General features: G+C 32.2%; 1 protein-coding gene across 1 annotated transcript in view; it reads right to left on the bottom strand.

The window, feature by feature from the left end:
- Positions 1-605: 605 nt before the first annotated feature.
- Positions 606-17,205, bottom strand: part of LOC124355724 — an 89,891-nt gene continuing 73,291 nt past the window's right edge. The window contains exons 3-6 of the mRNA XM_046806882.1: positions 16,585-16,673; positions 6,845-6,953; positions 5,477-5,581; positions 606-4,321 (exon numbers count right to left, since the gene is read on the bottom strand). Of these exons, the coding sequence (XP_046662838.1) occupies positions 4,143-4,321; positions 5,477-5,581; positions 6,845-6,953; positions 16,585-16,673 (482 nt within the window). The 3' untranslated portion in view covers positions 606-4,142. The remainder of the gene's footprint in view (positions 4,322-5,476; positions 5,582-6,844; positions 6,954-16,584; positions 16,674-17,205) is intronic.

Genomic DNA, 17,205 nt, shown 5'->3' with positions numbered 1-17,205 from the left:
CAATTTCCAATCAGTTCCAGCAGTTGGCATTAAATCCATCTGAAACGCCTTATTTAGTTAGTCGTACTCCTACACAATCTTGGCTGAGTGCCACATAGAACGGAACTCAATCGATTTGTGCCAGCGATGCTCGGACAAGGGTTTTGCTTAGAGAGTCACATTCCCAAGGCTTGCCTTATCTGTTCAGAAGAGGGCTTAAACATGCGTTGTCTTTACACTGCTTATATCGATGACACATGATAGAATGAATAGTAATGCATTATTGGGAAGCATAATCCGCTAAATAAGAGAATATTAGGTTTCAAGTTTATGGCATGGGTCGTGGTAAAAATTATGCCATCAGCTGTCTTTGATTCTGCCTTGCTAGTCGTAGGTCGTTATATGGGCAGTCTCCAAACATAATAAAATTATGTTCTGAAAAAAAGAAAAATCTATTAATGTCGTGAATGTTATGTAATTTTGAAACCTATAATACTGGTAACATTAGTAAGGTTATATAACTTTACTGAGTAGTTAACATTTTAAATTAAAATAATATTGTGTACCTAGAAATGTATTAAACTGTAATATTACATGAATTTCATGTAGGTTTGAATAAAACACAATTGTAAATTATAACTGTATTATAGGTAATAAACAACATAACCTCTTACATTAATCGTACATGGTTTACTGAACTGTACAATCTATACTAAACTTGTTACAAAATACCGAAACATTCCAACTGACTTAAAAACCTCCTTTAAAAGAATACTGCTTCCTATGGCCAATTAAATACCTCTTAAACTAATAAGTATGAATATGAAAGTCCAGTGTATTATCATGCTGTGAAACTGTAATACAAGTGTAATATTGTAATCTTTACATTTATGAAAATCGACTTTATACCATCTATTCCAATTATTCTATGTCTAATACCACTAGATTTATTATCGTGTTGTATTAAGAAAGACATTTGGGACCACTATTATTTCTCATTTCAGTAATACACTTTGAATATATAGGCGAAAATTAGTTACATGTTTTCTCGAATAATATATAATAAAAAGCCATAACTTACATTTTTTATTCTTGTTTATACTAAAAAAGAATATACTCGAAATGCAATAGGTGGTTTATGTATACAGTTATATTTTTAATGTATTGTGTTTCAATGAGGTTTTCTGTCAAGTTTTAACGTTGCACAATACATATATACTAGAATAACACAACTAATGTTGTATCTGCTTTTTTATTGGTGTAATTTTAGGACATTAATTGTTTCATTTAATAAACTGATGATAGGCACAATTAAGTTTATATTTATTAAAATAAAATTTCTTTTTATTGAAAACTAAATAAACATAATTATAAAGGTATTAATTTTAAAAAGTTACAAAAATAATTTTTAACAAAAAAACTACATCAAAACTTAACTACAATTAAAATTTACTCAAATCCTTATGTATTTCTCTACCGTTTTTATCGTTCAGTAAAAAGTAAATGCTTTAAATCTAGGTATTGCTAATAGTTCAAAATATTAAATATATAAATTACATTTTATTTTGTAATTGCTAATATAAAAACGTCTACCGCCAACAATGCTGCACATGCCGAAGCCAACATATACAAAATTCATTAATTTGCATTAATCTATTACACTAGTATTTACCTTTTTTCAGTAGAATACATCATCGTCACCATTTAATACGATACATTATTTTACAGCCAATTCATCATTTGCAGAGTTTTAGTTTTTAGAAATTGGTACGAGACCAATACAATGTCGACCAGCACACACAACATGATTGGTTCACAGCTAAACTACATCTAATGTATATCACAATGTATATCTGATACACTAGATATGTTGGGGCACGTATAGACACAAAAGGGTCCCTTCTGTGGATGTACTTTGGTACAATTTTATACTCTGGATTTAATTGAGAAAACAAATTACCGATTATTATTTAAGTAATCATATGTTAAATTTTTATTTAATGCAACTACATCTCTTATAATTTAAATTCGGTATAACGTGTTACATGATTCTTTTTTGAAATTGATAAAGTATACGTTAATAATTATTACAAAAAAATCGAAATAATTATTTATAAAAGAGATCTTCGACTTTAATTTTTAAATAATCAATTTTGAAAATATAACATACATAGTATAAAATATTATTTATTATTTATAATTAGTATTTTACTCGGAACAAATTTTTAATTCAACTAAATTAAAATTCGTTTATTAATATACCTGTATCTACTTTCAGTTTACTAAGGGAATATTTGAAAAATACAAAGGCAAACACACACAGTCCAATAATATTCACTATTTTCATATAACATATTCAAATTTGTTTTTGATTTCTTGGATCTCACTTAATTGTGGATTATTAAAGGATTCCACACTGAATAGGTTAATATTTACACTCACTTGGATATACTTAAAACGATACAGGACACCAAGAAGATAGACAATAGTAAATTGGTTATGTACAAGACAAAAGACAAAGACTTACGGAGAATTTCCTCTATATACTTCATCATAGAGTAATGGGACCGGTCGTGTATTGTTATATAGGCCGCTATGTTCCACTTAGGGTATATGTAAATACATAGTACTTGGGATGACAAGGAAAAGGTGGCGTCATTTATCTTGTTTATAATCTTAGTCTGGAGGTATAATATGCTACAGACAACTTAATAGTAACCATATGACAAATTAGTATTAGTTCAGAAAAAATTATTACAAACTATTGTTTTTGACTGTGCGTCAATTATATACCATTTATATTTACAGTTATTGTGGCTTCTTGCTGTTTGCTATTTATGCTTATATATACTACGATGTCCTTTTATAGTCTCTTGACAAATTTATTGTTTGCTTAATTTTTATTATTTGGTAATAAATGTTTTTACGATTATAAGTAGCATACTTTTTAGGGATCCTACGCGTCGAAATTATGAAAAAATTCACCTATTAACTTTACGCTCAAAGGCTATATTTAGGAACAGTATTAAGGATGTGTTCACTAATGTATGTATAATTTAAACATTCGAACATTTATTAAATTTGAAAGGAGAGTTTCTGTTTTGCTTCCAAATTTATGCCACAGTCCAATTAATTATTTTTACTTTAAATTTTAATATTTGACTTGACACAGAATGCATACCTTTAAGACAATATTAAGAGCAATAAATACTCGAAAATCTCATAATAACTATGGGAAATTATTAACAATTTATCAATAGTGTACTTTCACGTTTCCCAGGCTCGATATAATGATAGCTTTCTAGACCTCCGCTTGCACCGTGAGTGTGCATGTGAGAGTACTATACACTCCCGCATCTGTTGTCAGGACTGCACCACTGGTACACGTGTACAGCCTAGAATTGTGCCATATTCAGGTATTACTAAATGTATTTGCTTTATTGCCTATATTTTGTGAAATATAATCTTTTACTCTTTAATATTCACTAACGATGATAATTTGACAATAACACAATTTCAATACAAATTGGAACATTTTTCAAGTTACGTCATTTTTATTTCAACTTTTAGCTATGTCTAAGTTTTGAGATATTGACGTAAAACTATGCACCACAGTTGATAACGTGCAATCGATTTTGGATCTTGGTGATGAAAATAAATAGAATACAGTGAAGAAACGCCCTTCAGATTTTTACAATAGGGTATACATTTTTACCCATTATTTTGTACCTGATATAAAATTTATCATTTCGTCTGATTGTAGCATTACATAATGTTATAATAGCAATCAGCGTGAAGCCCAAATTTTATATTTAAGATTGTTTGGAAGACCTGTTGTTTCAATTCGTATTATTTAATGTTGCGTAACACTCTTAACCTAAAATAGTCATTGGTATATTTCTAAAACTGACTTAATATGTTTAGAGAATTAATTGTAGTTTAACAAAGGAAATTGTTTTAGAAATGCTATAGTAATTAACAATTCTGTTTGCTACATCAAGCTTTCCGAATAGGGCCACCATCAGCGAGTAAAAAAAACTTAAGTGTAAACAACATATAAAAAGAGATAAATGTTCGCGTGGGGTTCAATTAATCAAAGTGTAAACTTAAGTGGTGGAAAATCTTGAGCTATTAAGGATTGTCTACGGCGGAGGCAGCAAGGATTAGAAGACATCGACGTCAAACATATCAAGGGAGTTGCCGGGGTCTGAGTTGTGGAATTCGTCATTGGGCCGGATACAGTCCTTGGGGCTGCACGTGACCCGGCCTCCTTTGCCGCAGACACACTCCAGGCAAGTCCCTGTGTCCCTAGGGAGCACCGCACCCAGAGAGTACTGCCGTCCTGTGCAATGGAAACAGACATTCAGTTCATTCATTCATTATTCAGCACTGAATTTGCATTTTACAATAGTTAAGCACTAAATTCAATGTAATCCGTATACAAGGATGTGTTCTAAATAACATTCGAAAAGTACTATTGTTTTAAGAGAAATAAAACAAATAAGAGAAGGCTTCAAAGGGGTAGCACATATTCTCTCCTCTTTGTTATCTTCAGCTTGAACCATGTTTTCTGGTTACTTGCGGTGTTATTTCATTTTTCTTTCTCTGGTCTCAAAATAACCTCCCCCATTTCAAGTTAACCCTCAAGACGAAGGGATCAAAATAAAAAAAGAAACTAATAGTAAAAACGTGCGTATTTTATTAAGAAAAAGGAAAATAGTCTCAGAAACGAAATCTTGATGAATACAAGAGCTGCCCATCTTGAACTACATAGATAGATTAGCTATGTGCAGGATTGTGCCCTAACTATGAACAAAAGCTCTGAAAAAATTATAAAAATAACGGAAAAAAGTGGCCATATAAATTTTTCTGTTTTTAATATCCAAAGTTTTCAGTGTTAAAGAACAAAGTTCTCATCATAGATGAAGCATTATGAAAAAATAGTCATGCTAAATTAAATTTTTAAAAATCTATAATTAGCTGAGCGAACCCTATCACTCTGGAGGCTGGAAACATTTTTGTTCTCTCTTTCTGTCTGCACGATATTTCAACAACGAATGGACTTTTAGAATTGAAATTTTACATGAAGATTCATCTATGTATATGATTTCGTGGAAGATTCATGTAACTACATGGAATTTGGCTAAGACTTAGCGATTATTTTTACATTGGTATACCGGGTAATCAGGAATGTAATGAGAAAATCCCAAGATACATACATTTTAAAACAAACTGAGTACAATCATATGAGATTTTAACATTGTATCTTATTAGCCTAATTAAATATGCTATAAATTGAAATCTGTGTCTTATCTAGGTATAAAGGTAAACTCATGTTCTTATCCTGAATATGATCCTTTTCAACAGAATATAACCCTCATTACAACTTGTAAACAAAGTATAAAAATATTTAACTTGTGTTACGTTTAGTTTCTTAGATGAGGTAGAGAACTTTATAAGCTATATGGATTTCACTCGAAATAACAAAGAGTCATACCCATTACGATACAGGAGGTAGCCGTCGTGGTGGAGGAAACAGTGTCAGTCGTGTTGGTAACGTCTGGACTCTCAGATGTCTCGCTCCAACTGGTCAGGCTGGAGTCTTCATAATCCAAATAATAAATTATAACAATAAGTGAAAACTTGAACATGCAAGATCACATTGGGTAAGGTTTGTATATTTTAGAGACATGCAAATCCAGAACTTTAAAAGTTATGAACAGTATATCTAATAGGTATTAAAAGTTAAAATCCAGAAATTAAAACAATTTTCACACTATTAATAATTTTGATGTTTCAGAGCTTTTAATTTACTTAGAAAGAAATAAACCTTTGTAAAAATTACGTGTATTTTTGTTTTTGACATATAACTCTTTAACCAGAACACAAAGCCTTTTTACATCCATGAAATAGTTCTGTAAATACTATACTAGTTTAGCATAAACATATTTGAAGTTTTTCCTGAAACTATCGACACAATTAAGTACAAATACAATAGACAATGGATTAAGATGGAAGGATAGTACTCGGGACACCTTTCTAGGAAATATTTAGTCCCTGTTACAACTTTGCTCATTTTCTAAAAAAATGTGATTTGGGATGGAGCGGCTGACGGAGAACGGTTGAGATCTTAAGATTAAATAAGGAATTAATTTAATGACATTTATCCAAATCTAAATCAGAAGCACAAAAACTATCAACTTTTCTAGGAAACAGCCAGCGTTCAAGACCACCCCAAACCTGGATGGCCAAAAACCGGCAACAAACGAAGATTGGCATGGCACTTAACGCTTTACAGTCTCGTGTAGAAGATTATGCCTCAACAAGAAATGTTTCTCAAATATTAGGTATATATAAAATATAAGTTGTTAAAGTGTTACATGTCAGTGGTTATAAAGCATACAAAATTCAATTTCATCATGAGCTAAGTAAGGACGATTTTTATCGTCGAGTAGAATTTTATCTATCTTTATCCATCAAAACCAAACAGTGTGTATATATATACTTGTAAATTACCCTGGTTCTTGTTTTTAATGTATACGTGAATCATTTTATTAGCATTTAATTCTGGAAACTATCATTCATCAGTAAAGGTCTTCAATTAGGTTCAAAAAGTACCAAAAATACCATGAAACCAATTTTGAAAAATGTCTCTTTACTTCCTCATAACAAATTGATTCCACAGCATTATCTTTACGCTACAGATTATCCTATGTGTAAGGCATGTAATTAAACCACTACTTACAAGTTTTACACTTAAAATACTTGTATCTCAGAAATTAAAAACTTTATTTATGTGACTGAACTGTGTAAAATATTACTAGAATGAATTACATTTTTAAATAGAACAAAGATCCTAGTTTACCTGTAGAGTTGTCTGAAGTGGTGTTGCTGGTGCAATGTTGTTGACCCCACCAGCAGAAAACTTTACTGTCTATGCAAATACAAAACTCACAGGGGTCGTCTCTCTCAATCTGAAACATAAGTTGCGACCTCATGTCATTGAAGAACCCAATATTACAAATAGTCCTTGTTTATTTTGTACATAAGCCAATCAGAGTTTATTATATTGCTATCAAACATGCTATGGAAAACAATCAAAACCCAACAATATATCAAACAAACATTAAATGAAAATTATATGACTTTAAATAATTTAATAAACCGAATGCGGAATAAAGAATTACATTTTATATTCCTCTAAATAGTATATTTTATAACTATTAAATAGATAAGCCAGACGCTTTCACAGACTATCACTAACACTGATTATAGGGACTACTACTCCAAAATTGGTTGAAGAAAAATTAACCAATTAAATAAAAAAGGGTTCTTCGTGTGAAATGAAATAATAGGTTAGCAGTCTTTTTACGTATCTCTATGTGAAAGCATTCTTAGGACAGTCTTTGGAAAACAAACACAGAGCATAAAAAGGAGAAAATGTCTAAGATGTCTTTAAGTAGTATTCAATAAGATGGAGCAAAATTAATGTATGCAATCCGTGTCATATACAAATTTTCACGCATAATTTTTAGTTAAACCTTTATACTATTAACAAACTTATTTTTCTTTTAATACAAGTTAGAAGTACGCGAAACCACGTGTCACGTGACAGGCTTCGCTGAGTTGCATGCACAATTTTACATTCTCGAGATTCCCTGAACAGAGAAAGTCAAGTGTGTACATTCTGCTGGCAGGCAAATGATAAATTTCATCAGCCTACTAAGAGATAAGCTTCAACGACGCTTAGTCAAATTCCATAATTGGACATGCACCGTCATAGAACTCATTCTTCTCTATTTATAAATAAACTTTCATCCATAAAGTTTAATGCCTTAAATGACACCTTTATCGAGAATTGATGCCACATGAGACAATGTTTATAAATTTTAGTAGGGTGGTAAATGTATTTTTAATTATTAAGTTCAAGGCAAATTATTTTAAAGAAAGACATATCTAAGTTTCCTTACAATTTACGAAAGCTTTATCAAACAACATTAAATAGTAAAACATTTTTCTTTGAATATGTTTTAGATATATATCTATGTTTCATTAAAATTACAAAAATTATTCCTTAAAGAAGTATTTAAATACACTGAAGGCAAGCATTTAGGATTTGCAGTAGTATAAAACGTCTTAACTTTCCAGATATTCTTTTTTTCTTTAACGAAACTTGAAGTTGGGTTAGGAATTAATGTTTGTAAAATAAATTAAATACTAGTCAATAGACAAAGCCAGAGCTTCAGATGAAAATGATGATGATTTTTTTCTCTAGTACTGAAAGCTGCGTGTAAATGCTAAGCAAAATTAATTCATCTATAAATTCTTGCTTTATTATAAACTGGTGAGCCAATGAAAGTCTATGTAGCGTATATTTTTAAGCGTGGGATTAAGCGGCAAAGGACTGTGATTGATTTATAATTTGTCCCTCAATACAGCTAAAATTACACCCTAAAATTAACGTTGCTGAAGGATTGATTGTGAATTGTTAACAAAATACGAAGTATTGATAGCTTATTCGCGGGATAGATTCATTCAAATTTAACCTAATATTAACTTTGTAAACTTCTTATGATATTATAGACTTGTAAAATGTTTAATGGAACGGTCCTTAAGGAGTTTGTGGTAAACCTTGCATATTAACATAGTTTTTATACTTTAAAGATCTTAATGAGCAAAATTATACAAACTGCTCCTCTTTGATTATTCTTAACTAAATAGTAACCATTGGATTTTTACATGTTATACTATACGTATTAAATACTATTTCTTTAAACTTGTATTAAAAGAATGAATATACAAATTACTTCTGAATACAACAACGTAAAATTTTCATCACACAACAGCTTTGAAAAAGATGATTGGGCCAATTTGAACCAAAAAAATAATGATGATGCTGTAAATAGTTATTGTTCTAATTGATTATCATGATGAAGATCAGTTGACATTATTGGCTAACCGTTAGTAAAGCCTATCACTCGAGGGGCTGAACAAGTTTAATTTTGTCTGTCTGTCTACACGACGTATATAAAATTAATTGTCATATAGACATTTTTACATGCAACATTATTTAAACATAGGAGAGCCTGAGGTCGATAATTGTCAATGTTACTCCGTAATATTTGGCTGAGCATTAACAATTACGTTTGATCTCAACGTAATCTTAAGTTGTGGTACCCTGTCTAGCCCCCTGAATTTTTATTATTTAAACATTGGTAAGGCACCTACCTTAATGAATAAAAATGTGAATAGCAAGATATATTGGGAAATATTTCATGTACAGACTTTTAATTTCACATGAAACCTCATTTATACCAAGACAAAAATGAGTCTATGATTTGCATGTCCAACCATGGGGTTGAAGCCTATCAATCAATAGGCAGGCACAAATTCTCTTTTATCTGTAGAGGGGCTGTAAATACTTTCTTTTCTTGCTTTTCCCATCAACTCAAGAATGCAATGAGCTATAGCCTTTAAATTCTACATGCAAGCTAAGCAGAGCTGTTACGCTGCACATGGTGTAGCGTTCTCCTACCTTATCAAAGAACACTGCTATAATGATTTACAAATCATTCATCACGTAACGTTACCAATATTAAAAGTTACGTTGTATTGAATACAAGCCTTCTGATTTTATTGGCAAATATACAGTAAACTAAATCTTATATAAAATAAGGTATGTTTCATTTAATAACTATCATTAAATAAAATTATTAAGACATCTATACTGTAACAAATGAGTTTTATATCTGAAGTTTTATATAGGGGGTTATTTTATTTTAACGAGGCCTTTAAAATAGTATGAATTTAATCACCTTTATATAGAAAATTTACTCACACCTGTTACTCCATCGCGTTTTTGTCAACTTAATCTTTGAACCCTTCATATATTTGCGTTATTCCCTGTTTTATCTTAAATTTGCTTCTTTTATCTTCAACACATTACGACAGGATGTAGATAAACAGAAAATTACTGTTCATAATTTTATTTCGTCTACGTTCACTTTTTACTTTCTACGAGTTCTTATGGGCTTACATTTTTCTCGGCTGAAGAGAGGAAACTCAATGGAGGAGTTACTATTATAATTTTTAAGTTTTGAATAATTAGCAGATAGTTTCAAAACTTGCTACCGTGATTCTAGCAATTAATATTCTCATCTATGATAGAACAATAATTTCGGTTTATTCTATAAAATCATTTTTAGATAACACCAGATTCTACCGGCTAATAATAAACTTGAGCTATAGTACTTAGATGACAATGGTTGATTGAACATTTCGAGCTTATATATGCTTAGTCTTGTATTACAACATATCAAGACCTTCATATATTTTGAGAAGTAAAATAAATGGGTATATGAGTGGACATCAAGATGGAGAATCCGAGGGCAGATACGGATGAAATGGAGATGGAAAGATGGGGTGGTGGTGGGCTGGAGGGATGACGTGTGAGTAATCTACCTTGGCTCAGATATCGCTGATTCTGCTGATCCAAGTTGAGCCGGCTCATCCTCATCAGCACAATAGTCTCGTTAAAAAGTTCCACCTAGCTGCTTTTCATTTTCTTTTTAGAATTTCAGACTACTGAAAACATTGATAATTAGTTTGAATAATTAATTAATTACTTCTGAGAACTATTAGGTCTGAAACATTTCTTTCAGGGTTTTTAATCAGTATATACGCTGAAGTGAACTCGACATGAAGGATCTATAGCAGTAAAGTTCAGAGGTTAGCGGACATTTATTAAGTTCGTGTGTTAAAGTCTATATGTACCTTTAAAATCGTAAAGTAATAACAACGTTTTAATACTATTATTATTATATATTATACTAGGAACATCTGATATTATTAAAAATGATATTACGCAAATTCCTAAAAAAATCCTAATTATCGGCATGGATTTAAATCCATTGTATACCTTACACTGTACAATTAATTAACAATATCCAACTAAGGCTACACAAATATTGAAATTATAACTTAAAATCCTAGACTAGAACTTACATATATATATATATATATATATATATATATATATATATATATAATTTCAATAAATATTGAATCGCAAAAAGTACTTGCTCCGCCGGGACTCGAACCCGACGGATTATTTAAATATTATATATATATATATATATATATATATATATATATATATATATATATATATATAAATTATTAACTTAAATACTCATGTGTCCACGTTTAGTAGCTCTTGACATAAAAGTCTAGTTTCAATCAATCAACTACGCAATGAAACAAATCTAACATTTATTGTCTAATATGTTGCTTGTGTAAGTTTAATAACAGGGATTAATTTAGTTGTTGTATGTTTAGCTATTTTATTTCTTTTTTTTGTACTTAATACCTTACAATCATATTAAATATCAATTTTTCTAATTACACGCAGTAAAATTCGTTTGATTTAAATATACAGTTTTAGAAGACAATTAGCAGGTTCTCACCAAATAAAATAAAAAAAATTAAATTTTACAGATACTTTCAATAACGTAAGGCGTAACTTACAGACCAGAAAAGAAGAGTCGATCTGTGTTTAAAACCTAGTTTTCGTGAATCATTAGAGGAATTTTTACAACAAATTCATGATAATTTTTGTAACGGTAGAAATAATAAGATTTAAAATACTAAATGATAAAAATGTAAATGAGATCAAATAATAAATATCAAACTAGAAAACTTGTTTGGCTCAAGACAAACATTGAAAGTTAAATCTCCAACTGTGTAAACTATGTCTAAATGTATTTTCACAAGTCTGATAGTTATTTTTAGAGTGAATGTTTAGACTAAATCTAAAAGAATTTTAATAAAATATTATATGTATTTTTTTATTATTGTTATTGTTTTTTGCTACAGTTAAATATATTATTAATGTTGTGTTTAAATTTAATATTGAAGGTTTAAACACTCAAATACAACAATAAATGTAAATAATAGTTGTATCAGCCTAATAAAACAACAATAAAATATCCTGAAACAACTAGCGGTTGTCGAGATTTAGTTAGTTAAATAATTACATAACTGAATTCACTTGGGGCCAAATAAATAGATGGATGTATCAGTAGCATTTGCCGCCAAAGATGACGGGATGTTCAGCTGTCCAATCAAGTGACAAGACCCAGCAAATGGTCCCTATCCACCATTCTGACATGTCCAGTTGTGAGTAGGGGTTTGTTTTGACATTCCTGACTGACATGTGTTATCGGGATCAAGTTGCACACGTTACATTGCGAAATTACTGGGATTAAATCACGGATTTATACTTTTTTTAGTGTATTAAATTCGTTTTATATGCTCTCATTTTCTTAAGCATTAGCTTAGAAACTAAAGCTACATTTGCTCGCCTGTGATAAGACTACTGCGTATGAATAAAGTTTTTAACCTACTGGATTCATCTTATTTTAGAAAGTTGGAGAGAAAGAACAATACATACTTCAGTTATTAAAATTAAGATATACATATTATATATATATATATATATATATATATATATATATATATGCATAAATATACCGGGTGTCCCAAAAGTCCCATCCCCTCCTTTAAACTTTTGAACGGAATTAAACAAGCCAATATTCTTTGGTGGGTAGTTATATTATGACAAATGATGATTTTGCGCTACATGAGAACTTAGCCCCTCAACCCAAAATGGGGGGTTAGGTCTGAACAGATGAGTTAAGAAAAATAGTGTTTTGTAGCGTAACTTTTCAATAAAACTTTGACAAGCCGTTGTTTTGTACTAGATTGAGATCGAGACCTCCAGTCTGTGCCATTGTTCTTCTTTTATGAAGACCTTTAAAATGAAGTGTCATTTGATGGGGGTTTGCATTTAAAAATTTTGACTTGACCCCCCAACCCCCATTTTGGGTTGAGGGGCTAAGTTCTCATGTAGCGCAAAATCATCATTTGTCATTATATAACTACTACCCCCCAAAGGATATTGGTTTGTTTAATTCTGTTCAAAAGTTAGAAGGTAGGGGTGGGACTTTTGGGACACCCGGTATATATCCACGTTTAAAATAGATTCGTAAGAGAACTATCAACCAAGAACGTTTCGCTTCTGGTTGGTTGAGAATAATACACTGGGCACAGCTAAATGAATGTGTCAGATATATTGACCAGAAGAGACACATCATAATCACAAATGTTGAGATTTGGGGCGCAAGGGTAGGTCTAGCCCACTGCCAAGTATTATTGTTGGAGTTGGTGGAGTTGCGCAAGTGTTAATAGTGTAGATACAAGGGCATGCTACCCTTGTCCGTTCTGACTAGAGAGGCTACAGAGCTTCTTCCATTTTACTCAAATACCATTTTTGCCCGCTACCTCTCTTCGTGGATCTCGACAACAAGTGAAAACTACCGCTAACCTGCCATCATGAGTATACTGCACTCTACAAGCTTCTATTCTTAAAGGAACGAAAAAGTGTACTGTCATGTAAAGTAAAAACTATGGTCATATTGCGGCAGAAAATGTTTACGCCGCTTTGTAACAGGAATGACATGTAGGAACGACGCAGTTCTCGCCACCCTGACGCACGCGATGTTAAATCACGTGACTAGTTTTGTTCACTTTCGAATTATATCGTTCCTTAGGTTTCCGTTTCCACTTAGGGGTTGTCCTGATATTCGTGACTAAACTTGTTAGTAATTGTGCTTACAATTGCCGTAGCGTGTTGTCCTTGTACTATTTACGTTGTTATATGAAACACTGTATAACGTGTTCTACTGTATAAAAATAAAACTGTCATATGACTATAGTAGTAAAAGTTATGTTATTTAATTTTAAACCTCTCAGTAGTAGATATTTGGGGATTTTGGAGCAATAATATTACAACCAACGATCATGTTATCATGCCGGCCCACTGTTTACTCTGTCAATATCGACGTCATCACAGGGCAGTGGCTTGATTTAACAACGGTGTTTTTATTTTATCAAGTCTTAAAAGGACTACACTATATGTTTCCAAAGTAAATAAACTTATTTATAATGTAGAACTTGTGTAGAATGACTTCGTTTCTCTATTAATTCTTATTCTAATATAACTTGTATACTCATTTCATACGTTCAAACAATTATTGAAATAAGAAAATCTCTTTTATTAAAAAATGAATGGATTATTTTGTAACACTTGGTCCCAACAATAAGTACAGTTGCAGCATCAGGTGGTCTGTCAGATATACCAACAATCCGATTAATAGAATAAAAATTTTTCAACAAACGACCGTTCAAAAAGCCGGTATTAATTATTAATTTGATAAAAACATATAAGGAAGTTATAACATATAAGGTATTTTTGAATAATCAGTAAAAATCAACTTTTTTAAAATTAAGTCAAAGATGGATCTCTAGATTAAAACATTGACTCAAACCCTACGCCACGCGATTACTAATCTTAAAGTTTTTTCATTGTAATATTTAAAAACTGGAAGAAATTTCATACAGATTTCTTGTAAAAATGTTACAATCTAGGTAAAAATAAGAGAACTGTACAGTGTTAAGATTTTTACCAAAAACAGTTATGTGAGCCCACAGAGTGAGTGACGTAACCAATAATTTACTTAACCACATTTATTTGCTGATCTTGTTATTACGCACAACTTGGTCCATTTATTCTTTACTGTCTTTACGTCTTAAAGTTTCCAAGATCCCTTAAGTGTGCATAAAACTTATGGTGTATATAAATAGTTATTTGTCTCATCCAAAATGTATTGCAAACTTACTGGCCTTTTGTCATGAAAATTCAATAGACCTCTACTGTATATTTTGACGAGTCAACAAGGTTTAGATATTTTAGAAAAATGGCTGTTATATAGTTACTACGCACTATGATTAATTAGTCAATAACTATTTCTGTAAATATAGTACGAGAATATTTCAAACTGGGTTGTAGCAAGCACACTCTTCCGAAAATGCACTTAACCCAAACAATATAATGTTTATATTATACATGAGTATTGCATTTAGTTACTTGCCATCATACTAGTTATAAATGTATTAATTGATATTTCTTTACATTATTCATAAAAAGCCATACGTCCAGCCTTGCACTGATATGGTTCATACTATAGGACGTAGGACAAACAAACAGTTTGAGTTTTTATTTTCAGTTGAGTTAATACTATTCAATTCGATTCGATTTGATTAAGTACTCATTAAACAAGGGATTGATTTAACAACAAAAACGTATTTATAATTTCAAGTATAATGACTATACTTTATTATTACACTGCTTAACGAAAAGTGTTACAGTTTTATTTAAATATATTTATACTAATCCTAAGCGAGCTCCGTTGCACACCAACAAAAGTAAGTATATAGTTTTCCAGCGGGAGAGCTGGTTGTAATTTTACAATAACAAGCTTAGAGATCTACCTGTTGAGCGTGAGCTACCGTCCTATCTCCATCGAGCCGACATGGTTCAGTATTGTCTTCAGCTAGGCAGGCAGTTCAGAGAGTTACAGTGGGAGAGCTGGTTGTACGTTTACTGTAACAAACTTAGAGATTTACCTGTTGGCCGTGAGCTAACGTCCTATCTCCACCAGGCCGACATCGTTCAGAATTGTCCTCAGCTAGGCAGGCAGTTCAGAGTGTTACAGCGGGAGAGCTGGTTGTAACTTTACTGTAACAAGCTTAGAGATTTACCTGTTGGCCAGGAGCTAACGTTCTATCTCCACCAAGCCGACATGGTTCAGTATTCTCCTCAGCTAGACAGGTAGTTCAGAGAGTTCTAGCGGGAGAGCTGGTTGTAACTTTACTGTAACAAGCTTAGAGATCTACCTGTTGAGCGTGAGCTACCGTCCTATCTCCATCGAGCCGACATGGTTCAGTATTGTCCTCCGCTAGGCAGGCAGTTCAAAGAGTTACAGTGGCAGAGCTGGTTGTAAGTTTACTGTAACAAACTTAGAGATTTACCTGTTGGCCGTGAGCTAACGTCCTATCTCCACCAAGCCGACATGGTTCAGTATTGTCCTCAGCTAGGCAGGTAGTTCAGAGAGTTCTAGCGGGAGTGCTGGTTGTAACTTTACTGTAACAAGCTTAGAGATTTACCTGTTGGCCAGGAGCTAACGTCCTATCTCCACCAAGCCGACATGGTTCAGTATTGTCCTCAGCTAGGCAGGCAGTTCAGAGAGTTCCAGCGGGAGAGCTGGTTGTAACTTTATTGTAACAAGCTTAGAGATTTACCTGTTGGCCGGGAGCTAACATCCTATCACCACCAGGCCGACATGGTTCAGTATTGTCCTCAGCTAGGCAAGCAGTTCAGAGAGTTCCAGCGAGAGAGCTGGTTGTAAGTTTACTGTAACAAGCTTAGAGATTTACCTGTTGGCCGTAAGCTAACGTCCTATCTCCACCAAGCCACCATGGTTCAGTATTGTCCTCAGCTAGGCAGGTAGTTCAGAGAGTTCTAGCGGGAGAGCTGGTTGTATGTTTACTATAACAAGCTTAGAGATTTACCTGTTGGCCAGGAGCTAACGTCCTATCTCCACCAGGCCGACATGGTTCAGTATTGTCTTCAGCTAGGCAGGCAGTCCAGAGAGTTACAGCGGGAGAGCTGGTTGTAAGTTTACTGTAACAAGCTTAGAGATTTACCTGTTGGCCGTGAGCTACTGTCCTATCTCCGCCTAGCCGACATGGTTCCGTGTTTAACGCTGTCCTCAGCTGGGCTGGGAACCTCGCATCTGAAACAGATATTGATATTTTGTAATATAGTAATACTTCACACTCTCAAATTTTAGTTTTACTCAAGTATTAATAATTTAACATTTGATGCAGAAATAAATAACAGTTCATATGCAATCAGTTCATATGCCACGACATATTTAACTCTAAAAATGTGGCATCATAGAGTTGTTGGGTAAGGATACTGTATACTTATCAATTATTACACGGAGTTTATTGAAAAAAAAACGGAATTTTATATTTACCTAATATATTAGGAAAAAACTAATTATGGTAGTCTAATAAAATCTTCCATTACAGTTTCTCCACAACTGACACATCATAAATAACCTTTCTAAGCATACGTTTCTCATCTGCAGCTGGGAACACAAAAATAATTCGTTTATACACATAATTTATGTATGCGTATATATTAAGTCCGCAAGTTTGTGAATATGTTTGGTTGTTCACTCAGTCACACAAAACCCCGTTGGGAAGATTTTATGTGTTTTTATTCCAAAATACCACCCAAAAATACTCTTAAAGTAATTT

The sequence above is a fragment of the Homalodisca vitripennis genome, chromosome 2 (assembly GCF_021130785.1).
Source record: "Homalodisca vitripennis isolate AUS2020 chromosome 2, UT_GWSS_2.1, whole genome shotgun sequence".
Classification (NCBI taxonomy): Eukaryota; Metazoa; Arthropoda; class Insecta; order Hemiptera; family Cicadellidae; genus Homalodisca; species Homalodisca vitripennis.
The sequence above is the reverse complement of the archived record's forward strand: the minus strand, read 5'-3'. Positions and strand labels throughout refer to the sequence as shown.